The 15,508-nt window shown below is 40.4% G+C and overlaps 1 protein-coding gene across 2 annotated transcripts in view; it reads right to left on the bottom strand.

Moving 5' to 3' along the window:
• RIPK2 (receptor interacting serine/threonine kinase 2) overlaps window positions 1-15,029 on the bottom strand; it is a 31,310-nt gene extending 16,281 nt beyond the window's left edge. Inside the window, exons 1-4 of one of the 2 annotated variants that reach the window (XM_084778667.1) lie at window positions 14,607-15,029; window positions 9,545-9,698; window positions 6,926-7,081; window positions 1,844-2,001 (exon numbers count right to left, since the gene is read on the bottom strand). In XM_084778667.1, the coding sequence (XP_084634793.1) occupies window positions 1,844-2,001; window positions 6,926-7,081; window positions 9,545-9,698; window positions 14,607-14,779 (641 nt within the window). In that variant the 5' untranslated portion in view covers window positions 14,780-15,029. Of the gene's footprint in view, window positions 1-1,843; window positions 2,002-6,925; window positions 7,082-8,601; window positions 8,679-9,544; window positions 9,699-14,606 lie in introns of those variants that run through there. The other variant, XM_084778668.1, reaches the window with a different exon arrangement.
• Between the last annotated feature and the right edge of the window lie 479 nt (window positions 15,030-15,508).

Below are 15,508 nucleotides of genomic sequence, written 5' to 3' on the forward strand. Positions count from 1 at the left end.
TCAACTTGGCACAAGTTAGATTTATCGAAGAGGATGCCTCAATAAGATCCAGCTTTAAGATATTTTTAAGATTAGTGAGTGATGGAAGAGGGTACAGCTCATTGCGGTGGGGACACTCCTGGGCTGCTAATCATGCCTTCTATAAGAAAGCAGGCTGAGCAAGCCTTGGGTGAGCAAGCCAGTAAGCAGCGCCCCTCCATGGCCCCTGCATCAGCTCCTGCCTCCAGATACCTGCCCAGCCCTGGTTTCCTTCCACTACAATGTGGATGTGTAAGCCAAATAAATCCACTCCTCCTCAGCTTGCTTTTGATCATCTATTATTTCACAGCAGCATAGAAACCTTAACTGAAACAAACGGAGATCAAAATGACCCACCAAGCTCCTTCTAGGAAGCCAACATTGCACTCATACCAAAACTGAATAGGGACACGACAGAAAAAGAAAACTATAGTCTAGTTTCCTCAAGGAACATAATATACAAAAATTATGAATAAATTATTGCAAATCAAATTCAAAAGCACGTTAAGGAGATCACATACCTTGACTAAACTGCTTTCGTCTCAGGAATGCAAGGTTGGCTCAACACTTGCAAACCAGTAAATGTAGTTCAGCATGAACGAAACGAACTGACAGAAACCACAGGGTCATCTCAATGTAGGAAAAAACAAATCCAAACCAACCCAACCCAACCCGAACCAAATGGTCTGTCTTTATAGAATCAAACCAGCCTTTGGGAAGTCTTGGCTGGATTATGTAGTCTTCATGTAGTGGAAATATGTCTTTTCTCTTCCTCCTTACTCAGTATCTGATTTAAATAAATTAAGGAACAATGGAAGTCTTTTTTTTTTTGTACAGCAATATGAATGTGAAAGATATTTGTGCTACCTGCTCACTGACACAAACTTGCTGCCACCGGATTTAAGAAGAAATAGCAAGAAAATCTTTTCTTGACAAAAGGGGTATATAAGCTAATATAAAATTCTCTACTCAAGACAGATCATCTACTGTTAACAGCACTTTCATTTTTTAGCATTAAATATTTATTAAAGATAGCAAAAGTTGGCTGGTCTGAAGGCAGTGAGTTATCACAATTGATTGTTCATAGTCAGTTACAGATTGAACTCCTGTTCTACACTTTCCCCCCTTCTCACTACTGCACTTGACTAGTCTTAAAAAAAAAAAGATAGCAAAAGTTGATTGAAAGAGCTACAGCATGGGTTTAAAATAAATGTAGGAAGCCTGGTTTTGCATTCATCGGCAGGTTAAATAGATAGCTGTGAATTACACACAAGGTAAAAGTTCCTGTACTCTAATTTGTGAATAATCACCCTTCTTTTCTCTGGTCAAAGAAGCAATATCAAAAACAATGGATTATTCACTTCTGCACTATGAAGCTCTAACTAGCTGTAATGAAACATGAAACCATAATCCTATTAAACACATTAATTCAATGAATAAAAGATCCATCCATATATAAACATTAGGGATGGCCTAAATAAAAACAACCCTAACAGGTTGAACAGTTTGCTTATTTCTCTTTAAAAATGTGTGTAATGTGTCAGTGACAGTGATTAAATATTATGGACTACTGTTTTCCTAAGTCACTTATACTAAAAACCTTTGAGCATTGTTACATATTAATAGGACAAAATGTACACTTTCATATTTTGAAACAATGTTTAAATTGCTTAAAGCAAAAGTGCCTAATTTGAAAAATACCAACCATTGTGGCCTCTACTTATTTTCATCTTAAGTTATTAGACAAAAATCTCATTACAAATGCAGCTGGAAAATTCTAGCTGATTAATCTTGTTGCTGACAAAACAAACCCAGCGCCCTTTACCTGTAAATATCATGCTTCACGCTGGCCCTGGATTTCTGTCCAGGTTCATAGTTTTCAGGTGGCATATAGATAATTGTCCCTCCTTCGGGTGCAGATTTGCTACTTCGTGATTGAGAGAGTGACATCATACGCCATTTTGATAAGCCAAAATCTGCAATCTGTGAGTGAGAAAAGCTGAGTTAATTTTTTTTCTTTAAAACATCTAAGAATTGACTGCCTTTGTTTTCATATACTATATTTATAATGGCTATCAGACCCAAGAAAAGCTATATACTATTTATATTCCATAGCTTCTTACTTACATCCACTGCACACTGAAAAGGTTTGTAACAGAATACTACACATTTTTAAGGAAGACTGTTTCAGAATCTGAGTAAGTGTATACACGGAACACTGATTATGTCAAGAGGCTTCAGGGCAGGCTGTGCTTTCCAAGCCCCTAGCACTGACTATTCCTCCTCATATGCCACACACTAGACTGAGCACAGCTTGCAAATTAGGCCTATGTGGTACTTAGTAATTCTTTTTATTAAATTTATTTGTGTGTGTGTGTGTGTGTGTGCGTGTGTGCGTGCATGCGTGTGTGCGTGCATGCGTGTGTATGTGTGTGAGTGTGGTCATGGTAGGTCAGAGGCCAGCTCCAGGAGCCAGTTTTCTCTGTCCATCACGTGAGTTCTGGGAGTGAAACCTCAGTCATCAAGCTTGGCAGCAAACACTTGAATAGCTGAGTCAGTCTACTAGCCCCGACTTATAAAGTATTATTCATGTTTTGAAAGTGGTGTTGTTAAATTTTGAAATAAGCAAAACCTCATGCTAGTAAAAGTCACCACTACATGCTTCATGTTCACTATTAAGAGTCACTTTGGATGGCTACATATCATGTATTTGTCCCCTCAAGAAAGCACAGCTGAAGAACTGACCAATGATAAGCATTCTTTATTTTCAGTATGTCTTTTACAGTTTTATTTAGATTGTAATCTTGTATATGTTATCTAACATAGTTGTGTAACTTTCTTAATGCTTAAAAGGTTCCTTATTTTTTAAAAATAAAAGGTAAAATGTAAGACCAGAAGTATTATTTGGTGGGCAAGGAGTATAGGAGAACTTTGGAGGCACAGAAATTACTTAGACTTATAATACATACTGAAGAAGGTAACAAAGCAGGATGGGCTTCATTCAGGGTAGTTGGTATTTTGAGTATTTAACACTTGTGGTTTTGTATAGAAAAAAATAATGTATATTTTTTTCTTAGATGAATGAGATAAAGATTTGAGCCCACAGCCTATCAAAAATAAAATACATAAACTTTTTATACATTCACTGTAGCTCAAGAGAAAACAAACTAGAAAACAGAAAAGACCAAGGAGTGATACACTGCTGAATCATGGAAAGCCAGGCCTGCTCTATTCTAAAGGCAATGAAGCGTCAGTTATGAACACTGGGTTCTGGAGTTGAGGTTATTTCGATTTACAGTCGAATTCTACCATTTAATTGGTTGTGTGACCATGAGGAAGCTGTTTAATTTCTCTGTGCGCTACAGTATTCATCTGTATCTGGGGATAATGAGCCCTAGAGAGATGTGCAGAGATAATTCCAACTAGTCCTCCTGAGGAATTATTTACATGACACTCTGTCCAGAGGAGCTCATTAATATTGCTAATGTATGCATGCAATGAATTAGTATACTGCATTCCATTTAGATATATAACATTATTTATAAACTGAAACCAAAAATATAAAAAGTTATGTCAGTCTGAGTTTCTATAAAAAGGGGAAAATGTCGGTTTTGCAAGTCTACATCCTATTAAGAGGCCATAGAAGAAGCTGTAAAGGAGACCTTTAAGTTATCAAAAGGGGAAACTTTAAAAGTAATAAGAAAATGCAGAAACCAGCAAAAAATTCGTAATAAGCAAATTACAAAGACCAGTGCTCTATTTTATACTTTGCATAACAGAATTGCTTGCTCTACACATAATAAAATAAAAAGTTACATTTGTTTGATAGCACTGTTGCCGTACTACCAGCTTGTATCTGTAAGATATTTTGTCTTATTCTTACAATAACATATTTGACTATTAACTGAGCAGATGTATTCATTACATTCAAAAGACCTGAAATTCACTTGCCCACTTAATTATGGGATGCTTCTATACGGCATGTGCTAGGAATGAGGTCATTAACAATCCAGGCTACACTGTTTTCTTCATGGGCTGCATAAGACCCTTTCACAAGAAAAAGAAATAGTTTTTACAGTTTTGTTTCTTTGTTTTTGTCAGTTGGTGAGAAATACCACGGGGAAGCCTAAGGCACAGGATATAGAGAGGAACTAGGTGGGATATGATGGGAGGACTGACTGTTCCTGATGGGGTAAGCCATGGAGACATCTGGGAGAAGCAGCCAGGCAGTGTGCCATTAGGAGTCTTAGGAAGAAAGTGTAATGGTCCCTACGAGAAACTGAGTGATGATTCCCTGAAAGCATAGATTAGCAAAAGCACTGGTATTAACGTGTATGGAGAGTCTTAGGGCTACGTCGTGCTGCTCTCTTCTTACTCCCGCACAACAACAGGATCAGATCTGTTACTGTATAAAAGGAATTCTAAAAAGTACAGGATAAGGAGAGGTACCTTAAACAGTAATACATGAAGGCGACAAGAATAACAAGACAAACATAAAAAAGAAACCTCTTGGGATCTCTGGTCGCCAGTCTGATTTGAATAGCATGGCTGCTCATGCCAACTGGTAAATTACTACAACCCCCCTCATTTTTTTGTCTTGTGATAGGGTCTCGGCAGTCAGATTGGCCTCAAACTCACCACGTAACCTAAGCTGGCCTTGACCTCCTCATCCACCTGCTAGCTCCTCACAAGTGCTGAAATTACAGGCAGCATTCACCTACCATGCCTGGCTAAGACATTTCATTAAGTATTTAGAACTACAAAAATCACACTTTGATTCGACTCCACATTCATCAGATTATATCAGATATATTTTGCTCAGTGCTAAGGATCAAAATTTGAGATGAAAGCTAAAACATGTATTCAAATAACATGACACTAAGCAATCATGTAACAAGGCGGAAGAAGGTGAAGCTATTGGTGGAGAAAAGGGAAATCTCCCAGTGAACATGAGAAGTGGAGGAACTGCTGCTACCCAAATATTAGAATGCTTTTGTATTGAAGAAGAATTGAATTTGCTAAGTTGTCAATAAGACATGAAGAAGAATAATGGATGAAAGCAACAGGGAAGGAAGTTTGGTCATTTAAAAAGATGCTGTGTCCTCTACTATGGAGTAACTATGCTGGGAACAAGAACAGTCACAAGGTCTGGGTTCCAGCTGACTATAAGGTCTTGCAGAAATGATGGGGGACCTCAGTCAGCCCCTTGCTTCCTCTCAGGAATGCTGGACCACAAGCTTGGCCTTTTTTCCTTCTCAAACTACCATTTCATCAAGAAACAGAAGTGTGTTCAGTAAACGTGTTAATTTTCCTCATGCTTCTGTGTTACTATGTTCTACTATTACAATTTCTCTATTAAACAGTGGAGAAATAGGTCTTTCTGTGAACATTTTTAATATTTAAAATCCTCTTCTGACTACGTATGCCACAGAGATAGGGACGTAAACATAAAAACGAGTTGCACGTAGTATTAATGACTCAGCAGGCACTCCTGCCTTGAGTTCCCCATTCTCTGCAGGCTACAGTCTACTTTGCCCTTCACACAAAAAGAAATGCACGACATGCGCATTCAATATAAAAGCATAATGGTAACAAACCTTAGGAGGAAACACAGTGGGGAATCATCAGTACCTAGAGTTTAGTGACAGGAAAAGCATACGGATGCACGGGGGCGGGGGCGGGGGGGGGGTGTGATAACCTGGACTTTGTCAAAGTGAAATTTTTTTCTTGGTGACAGGCTTTGTTAAAAGGATAAAAATAGGCCCAGGAAAGTGGCTCAGTGGTAAAGTACTGCTGGGTAAACATAACCCGAGCCTAATGTCTCAGAACCCATATAAAAAATCCAGGTGCGGCAGGGCGCACAGGCAATCAAAGCACCAGGGACCTGGAGTCAGGAGGATCCCCCATCACTAGCCAGCAGCACAGCCAATGATTATGCACCCATGTGCACCCACATACACTCTCCACGATTCAAACACATGGCTAACAACACAAGCTGTGCAGAAATATCTGAAAAAAATATTTGAAATATATTATTTGATGAATGAAGGACTCATGTTTAAAATATATGCAGGGTTCTTAAAACCCATTTAGAAAGTGGGCTCATGCAAGAAGGCTTTCGTTGAAAAGGGTATATGGGTAGCAAGAAAGCACATAAAAAGGTGTTGAAAAATCTCCAATTCCTGTCCAATTTGTGGTCTGGAAGCCACAATCTAATTATGTAGGGAAACTGGGTTAAGGGTACATAAAACCATTTTTGTATTTTGCTTTATAACGTCCTATAATACTAATACACTAATTTCAAAATAAACAAAAATAGGTAAAGTAAAAAAGGTGAAAACATTCTTGACAATTTTAACTAAGAAACATAGTGAATTTCTATTTGGTACCAAATTCTATCTCTAGAGTTTAAAGATAACTGAGCCTTAAGCCAGGTGTGGTGGTATAATCCAAAAATCCCGGCACCTGGAACGCAGAGGCAGAGGCAGAGGCAGGAGGATTTCTGTGAGTTCCAGGCTAGCCAGGGATACACAGTGAGAGCCTGCCTCATACAAACAAACAACAAAGAATAAGTGAACCACTTCTAGAAAGGGGCAGAAGGATAGAGCTGAGGAAGCTGCGCATGAAGGAGAGTCACTGACATGGAGGCGTGGTCATGTCAAGGACCCAGTGCCTCAGAGCCATAGGAATGGCAAAACCTCTCCTGGTCCCATTGCAAATGTTGGCATTGTGTGCAAAAAACAAGGATCTTTACAACCAGAGACTCTTGATTCTTTACCCACCCAATCAGGTTCCTCAGCCCCAAGCCACGAGGAGGTGGTAAATTAAGACACCACTAAAAAGTTTTTTTTTTTTTAGAATTATTAAAACAAGAGACCCAGAGAAGCTCCAGGCCGCAAATAGTTACCTTAACATGAAATTCATTATCCAACAGGATATTCTGAGTCTTTAGGTCGTGATGAAGTAGAGGGGGGTTCATATTGTGCAGGTAATTTACACCAAGAGCGATTTCGTGGAGGATGCGGAATCGCAACGGCCATGCAATATCAGGATACTCTGTTTTCTTTGTTAGGGAGAAAGAAACAAAGTGACCATTACTACCATAATTTAACAGTTAAAAATTAAGAATTATATGAGGAAACAGATTATAAACTAAACTAAAAAAATATGTTCAGTTTTATAACATAGTATCAACTGATATTGTGTAACATTCTCATATTTTACTTTCTTTACATCTTAGAGATGTTTGTCATAACTGTAAAAGTGGTATTTCTCTTTTTATATTGGCCTTGGAATTGCATGGTACCACTGTTCTTTAGTAGAAACAGCTCTCAGTTATTTGTATGTAGACATAGTCAGACACACGTATTTACACTCCCATCCACCACTCAGTTCAATGGCTTCATCAAATAACTTATACCCATAAGCACATGCACATATAGAAAAAATATAACTTGTTTTTGACATATGAAACCATTTGCTTAAAAAATTTAACTTTCTATGTTAATTTTAAACTCAGTTATTACTATAATCCTTATATCAGTTAAAACTGAAAGTATATTAATTTATTTGAAGCATCAATATGTCTAAAAACGTGTAACTGGTTACTATAGTTACTATAGTTGTGTGTATGTGCGTGTGTATGCACAATATGAGGAAGATGCCTGTGCTAGTGTGGCCGTCAGAAGACAACTTTGGGAAGTCAGTTCTTTCCTTTCACCTTTACACTTGAGCTTTGGGGTCAGACTCAGGCCATTAGGCTTGTACTGTTGGTGGCAAGTGCCTGTACCTTCCGAGCCACCCATTTCATGCTTTTAATTGCACACTTTATTGGTATTACCTCTTGAAACACTAACCTTTGATGATTTTCTTGTGGAATCAAAGAGCATTTTTCTTTCTAAACCTATATCCACCCGAGATTCTTTAAAATAAATGTTTTCTGAATAAATAAATTACTGCAGTTTCCCAGGAGAATGTGTACACTCAGTAAAATCAGACACTTAAAAAAAGGTGCAAGAGATCATCAGGGACTGTGCTCCCGGGTTCATTCTCCAAAATACTATGTAAAATCATATCTGCCTTACGATTCTTTCTGAAACAACTTTGCTTAAATTTCAGTGACCAATTGGTAGGTAGGATGAGTGCTTCAAAATAAATCTCACTGTGAGTAATTAGTTCATAATTTAGGGCAATATACTAAGGAGACCAATGTGGAACACTACCTGCTAGGGACAAATACAGCTCTTTGTCTCTTGAAAAAGAGGCAACTTTTTCAAAATACTATGAAGTTTAAAGGAACAATGGGGCCTCTGAACTGCAGCATCACAAGGAGGCTTTTCTTACTGGAGTCAAGAGTAGGCTGACCCTCACTCTGTACTTTATGGTCACATTTAAGAGTTAGCAATATCCCTAGAGGAGGCTACAGAATTTCCAGTGGGCTCCAAATCTGGGTGCCACAGTAGCTATAGGGACATGGAAAGAAAACATTAGAATTACTGTGTAACCTTCATTTCTCAGCCAACAAAAAAGAAATTGCGATTTACAGAATCTTTGTAACTTGATTGCTGGGGCAGGTGCACAAACCTTACAGACTGACACCAGCTACTTCAGTCCATCTTTGTTTCAGATGGTCACAAGTCATGAATAGAAAGCGGTGTATTCTGAAACAAAGAGGAAGTCACCCCATGAGTGGCTGGGAGTGGTGCCCAACTTCCCTTGCCTGCGTAGAAAGCACTGTGAGATACTGTAATGTGGGAGTGCCATGGGAAGTCACAGGGCTAATTAGCCTGAATCCTCCTAAAATGGACCATCTGACCTAAAAAGATTTCTGAAAAAAAAATTCATACTGGAAATAAGCAGGGAGTAAGATCAAACAAAAATAAGAATAGAATACATGTATTTTGAGAATGAGTACCCCCAAGTTTGCTTATTGGTAGGATTCACAAATAAAAGCCAGAGTTAACTCATACGTTGAAAAAATAAAATTGGTAATGGCTGAAACTGCTATACATAGAAAAGCGTCATGTATCTTGTCATTGGAGATACTTTACTTGGTCCATTAACTGGTAATGTTTAATTTGGATCCTAAATAGTCAGTAACATAAAATATGGCTTAACAATGGATTTTATAGTATACTGAACTCATCTCTTCTATTTTCTATGCCCACCCATGTAAGGATATGTGTGTGTATTTATATATATGTATATATGTGCACATATTTACATATGTATATAAATATATACACCTATATTTATCTACATATATATGATATGGATTCAGGGGTTTAATATGAATGTCATAGTCAAATATGCAAAATAACCTAGGACCCTTGAATTCAAGCCTTACTCAACAGCACTTTGTAACAACAAAGACAGCCATAAAAGAAAAGAGTTAGTTACTTCCATGGTGCTTCTATTCTTATTTGACTTATTTATATGTTATTAACATGACTGAAGAACAAAAGTGCTACATACGGGTGAGCAGACTAAATAATAATTGTAGTCACTGAAAACAAGCAGTACTTACTCTGTGTAGAAGCTCATTTAATGATCCATTTGGCATGTATTCAGTAACTATGCCCAAAAATTCAGGCTCATTGCAAATTCCCAAAATCGGAAGAATGTAACTAAATCTAGCTTTATGTAATATTTCAGCTTCTCGTAAGATATCATTTCTTTCACTACGGAAGAAGAGGATAATTATTTCAGATAATGAGAAACATACAGTGACTGTGCCCACAGATTAACTACATTTGAAATTTCCCCCACTAATCAGTTATGCAGCCTCATGTGAGTTTTCAACTTCTGTGTCCCTTAGCTTCATCATTTTAAAATAGAGATAAAATCCACTCAATGTATTTACTGCTTAGAGAACAGCCAAAATAACGTCTACAGCCCACTGGTGGTGACAGTGCTGTACATGGCTAGTGCTGTACTTTTCACTAATAAAAGCACTGCACACGGGGCCTGTACTTTTCCTAGGAAAGAGAAGGAACAGTGATAGAGGATGCTCCAAAAGTTGGCCTATGTTAGAATGGCTGACACCCGAGATAATTAAATTATCAAGATGATTTCATAATAATAGGCACATATTTGATTAGAATAACATTACGTTTTATGGTTATATAACATGTAAAACCTTTCCAAACACGAACTCTGAAACATTTAAATACTGCAGATGTAATTGCTCAGATCTAATGCTGCGACCCTTTAGTACAGTTCCTCATGATGTGATGACCCCCACACACCCCACAACCATGAAAGTATTTTCATTGCTACTTTATAACTGTAATTTTGCTACTGTTATGAATTGTAATGTAAATCTCTGTGTTTTCTGATGGTCTTAGGCGATGCCTGTGATGGGGTAATTTGAGCCCTGTCCCCTCAAGAGACAGCAACCCACAGGTTGATTACTGCTGGATTAGATGATGACGGCTACATGAAAGTCAGTAACGCTTAGAGAGTTACACACCAAGCTTGGGAGGAGAACAGAGAACAGGGAAGCACTCATAGCTGATCCCTGGTATACCATATGCCTTGTTCATGGATAAAATAGGTGAATGGTTAACTTTTAGTACCAATAGAGTTATGGTCAACATTTCAGAGCATACAGACAAAAAGGCATCTTTTCCTTTAAAGGTACATAATTCACATAAGAGCAATAGATAAATAATACAAGGAAGAATGTGATAAGTACCATGTATTTTACATATATACATACACACACACACACACACACACACACACACACACACACACACAAAGAAAGAAAGAAAGAAAGAGAGAAAGAAAGAAGAAAAGCAAACCATGGGGCTTTCAGAGGAGAGAGAATTTTGAGCAAGGTAAAGTCACCAGGGTCTTCAGAGAGGTAGGCTTTCAGCGGAACCTGAAGTATGTCTAGAACCTGGCACTAGAGAGAAGGCACAGAAAGTGAGTAAAGCCTCCACGGAAGGCAAGGCCTTGAGTCCCCTTTGCACAAGTGTCTCCATCCCCAGGACTTACAACAATGTCTCCAACCCAGCAACACAGTACATGCCCCATAGCCATGTGCCACATGAATTCAGGAAGTGAAAGTAAAGCTGTGATGATTTAATGTGAACTAAGATATGTAACAGTATATGTAAAAGAAAAAGACACACCGGGATCCTCATACTCCCCAAACTACTTTATCTGACAGCAGGTTGTGATAGAAGATTTTGAGCAAGAGAAATCAATAAAATTAAGTTTGAGGATAATGATCTTGGCAGCCGTACATGGGATTAACAGAAAGAGGAACAGTTTTGAAGACTGTAGTAATAGTTTAGAAAGAAAGCAAGGGGGCCTTGAAACTATGAAATAGTAGTGGGAAGAAAAAAGAAAACACTGGCTGAATAGATTGTATATGTCAGGACTGACTGGCTATAAAGGACTTACAAACAAACAAACAAAAAAACTGAAGAGAACTGATATTGATGCCATCATCACTTCCCTTCAGATGCATGGGCGTTGGTAGCGATGACTTAAAAATAGAAATGTTCCCAGGAGAAGCCTATTGGGTAAGTGATGACCATTAGTGGGCTCTTGCTCAAGAAATCCAACCTCTGGACAAATGGCTGTTGAGATCAGGATAGCAACAGACATTTCTGGCCCAACAGCTTAAAACACACAGAGAGACGCATAGATGCACCCAACCATAGTCAGGGGTTATATATTCTTTGACTAGGGAAAATATTTTGTTTTTAAATTCAAGAGCTGCAAGAAAACATAAAGCTAAGTTTTTCTCCTCTCTGTTCCTTACCTTGACTGTAAGAAAACCAAACATATTCTGGGAAGCCCATTTAATTAAGCTTCAATGTCTCAAGCTCTGTATATGCCTCAAGAGATATCAGTCAACAAGACAGTTAGTGTGTAGTAACTTACAGGAAGAATGTGAAGATTCCGCGACACTAGGGAAATGTTCATAGAGAGGACACACTGTGGGAGTTTCAGTGACATGCACATACAAGATACCCTTTCCTCCTCTGTTCAAAGTATGAAATAAGGGGTTGAGAGACAGCAAGCACAGTTCCTTAAGGGATTGTCATGCACACAGGAGTATCTGAGTTTGATTTCTAAGAATACACAGAAAGGCCAACAACAATAAGACATTCCCCAAGCAATAAACACTAAACACATGCGCGCGCGTGCGTGCACACACACACACACACACACACACACATCTCACACAAGATAAATGGTGTGGTCCCTGGGAACAATACCTGAAGTTGACCCCTGATCTCCACATCATGCACATAGATCAGCCCATACATCTCACAAGTGTATGCACTAATACAAACATATACATGTACACACACACACACACAAGTCTGATTTATTCTTCCTTTCTGTCAGGCACTTTATGTGCACCGTAACCCTTGGATCAACTTTGTAAAGCTGGTTTCTTTATCACTGTTTTACATATAGACTCACCCAGAGTAAGAAAAATGAATGGTTCTCTGGTGACCACAATAAAGTGCCAGGGTTTAAGTCAGATCCAAATCGCAGTTCTGATACTCTAAAGTCTGTGTTTTTCCTATTCTATTGTTTGATAGGAAAAGCAAGTTGGATGGTTTGTAAGGTTAGATTTCAACAGAATTGAGAAAATAAAACCAAAACATTACAAAAAATAGAAAATGTAAAATACAGCTTCAATAATTGTATCACTAAAATTACCCAACTCAAAGGTTCAATAAGCAGTTACCCCATCTCTAAGGTACTTGAATAACCAACCAAGAGTTGTTATCAGTCCATTAAGGTAGGAAGACTGCTATGGTAGGCCCACTCATTGGCTATGGAGAATGACACATTAATCATTAAAATAACATGTAACGTCACATAAACTTTTTTTCCCTTCAGCTCCTCTTAAAGACAATGGGTACATTATCCACACCAGAGCACAACAAATATACCGACAGTGTTTATTATTCATGTTTTAGAAGTGAGGAAATAAGACACTCGCAAGCCTATGCTCATATTAAGACCTTAGGCAGCAGAGAAAGAATGCGGTGCAGTAAGGTAAGGGGATTTTGTTGGCCTTATGAAGGTAATTCCCTACCCAACTCAACAAAATTATAATATGAAGTGATTGCCGAATATGGGAAAGCAATTCCATCTTTATTCCTTAGGTCACAAATGACACCAACAAAGCTTTAGGCAACTTAATACCTTGGAAAGCAGAATCCAAAGTGAGAAATCAATTAGCTTTGGCATACTCAGTGGGCTAATAGTACAACGTTTCCATACACTATCTGTTTAATCGGTTCCTAATGAAGCTCCCTTTAAAGTTGACTGCTTACACACATACCCCCACTGCCTCTACAGACTACAAGGCCTGGTATAAACAGGCACTACACCTTGAACATTCCCGAATCTGGATCATGCTGCACAAAAAGTTTTAGTGTTGCAAGCTACGGTGTGATCTAGCCCATGGTGTGTTTGTGGGGGGGGGGGGCGCTGGGGAGGGTGAAAGCTACAAGCAGATGCAAGTCCAACAATCTAGCAGGGCTGACGCTGGACCTGACCTGATACCCAGCATTAACAGTCTCTGGCCAATGGGATGTCTACGGTTTCTGTTTTTTCACACTAAATCCAGGAGAAGAGAACGTTGCAACCTCCGATGTTAGGGAGTGAAGTAAGAACTGAATGAAGGTCTGGTTAAATTCCCGATGAGAGGGAAACACACAAGAGTTCTGACTAGACCCACTGACTAACACGTACATTCAAAGATCCATGGTACTTAGCTGCAATGCTTTCCCGGAAACAGAAACCAACGCTATTTCTCTTTTTTTCCTGAAAATGTGGGTACTGGATCCAAATAATATCAGCAAATGAGATAGTCAATTAAAAATATATTCACAATTTTTGACTATTCAACAGCCTTGGACTCAATTTACCGTTACTAAAACAGTACACACTTCCTTTGGGGACTTCCAAAGTCAAAACTCGAATAACAACTGCTAACATAGAGTTTGATATCTGAACTTCACGCCTGCATGTAATAAACCACAAACAAAACACATCCAACCAAAACCAAACCATAATATGCAGGCTCTGGGGGCAGCACTGCTCAATAAGAATACGGAGTAACACATACATAGAACCCTAAAATATATTTTGACATTTAATCAATATTAAAACACTGGTAAATTATTATTATTTTTTAGTGCTAGATGTTCAAAACCTGGTGTGTATTTTGCTCTCACTGCGTATTTCATTTCTGAGAGGACAGTTTCAAGAGCTCCACAGCTCTTGTGGCTAGCAGCTAGTTAAAAATAAAGCAAAAACCACATGCAGTGTACCACCACACGTCGAGTTCAATAATCAGGGTTCTGTGGCCGTGATTGCAGGTTTTTGGACAGAGAGAACACCTCGGATGGGAGGACAGACAGGGCGGTGGAGAGGCGAGTTGAAAAGTCTGACGCACGTCCAGGGCAGTTTCTCCCTTGCACTAGGACAACCCGCGGGCGGGCTAAGGACTCGCCGCGGCGGGAGCAGGCGCATCCCGGTCAGCGCGGCCAGGCTGCGGACACGCTGGCCCACGCCTGTGTGGGGGCCCGGTGGCGGCGCCCTACCTGTCGAGCAGCGGCGTGTGGATGTGCAGGTGCTTCACTGCCACCCGCACGCGCCAGTCCGCGTGGCGTGCCGATGACACGGTGCCCGAGGCGCCCCGGCTGAGGTAGTGCAGGTCGGCGAGCTTGTGGTAGGGGATAGTGGGCAGCGCGCTGCAGATGGCGTCCCCGTTCATGGCTCCCGGCTGCCCGGCGGCGGCGCCGGATCCGCCCGACCCTGCCCGCGGCCGCCCGTGCTGTGCGGCGCTAGGTTCCTGGGCGGCCCATTCCCGCCCAGCCGGCTGTCCCTCGGAGCCCGTCAGGTCTGTGGCCGCTCCGGGGTGACTTTCCTCCTCCCGGGTTCCCGGTTCCCAACACTCAACCAAGTCCTCAACGAAGGCTACTGCTCTTGGCTCCTCCCTCTACAGGCTCCTCCTCCACGGGTCCCGCCCTCCCCGGCTTTTTCCTTATCATCCCCCGCTCCACCCCCTCCACCCTCGACCCCCCTTTCACAGACACCTACCTCCTCCAGCTCCTTAGCCTATAACTCCTAACCCTGGCCCCTCCCTTAACCAGCTTCTTCTTCTACCGGCTCTTTCCCCCAACAGCTCCTCCTTCCTCCGGCTCTTCCCCTCAGGCTCCTCCCCCGTCTCCGGCTCCTCCCTCTGCCGGTTCCTCCCTGCGCCAGCTCCCAGGGCTTAGGGTCCTCCCTCCCACTGTAAGCCATGTGAGCACCACCGAGGTCTGGAAAAGTTTTCCTCTGGGGAAAATCCCTCCAGATGTGTCAAGTGGATTGGTCGGATTTTCCTTTGGCCCGAGTATCTTCCTTAGTCTCCAAACTCCAGACGTGATGCGGTGTGGGGTGACTCCTGCTGCGGAGCCTGGTGACTTCGCTGTCTTCCCTCTGCCTTGGTAACCACCTGCTT

Source organism: Acomys minous (genome assembly GCF_964271855.1).
Source record: "Acomys minous genome assembly, chromosome: 1".
Taxonomy (NCBI): Eukaryota; Metazoa; Chordata; class Mammalia; order Rodentia; family Muridae; genus Acomys; species Acomys minous.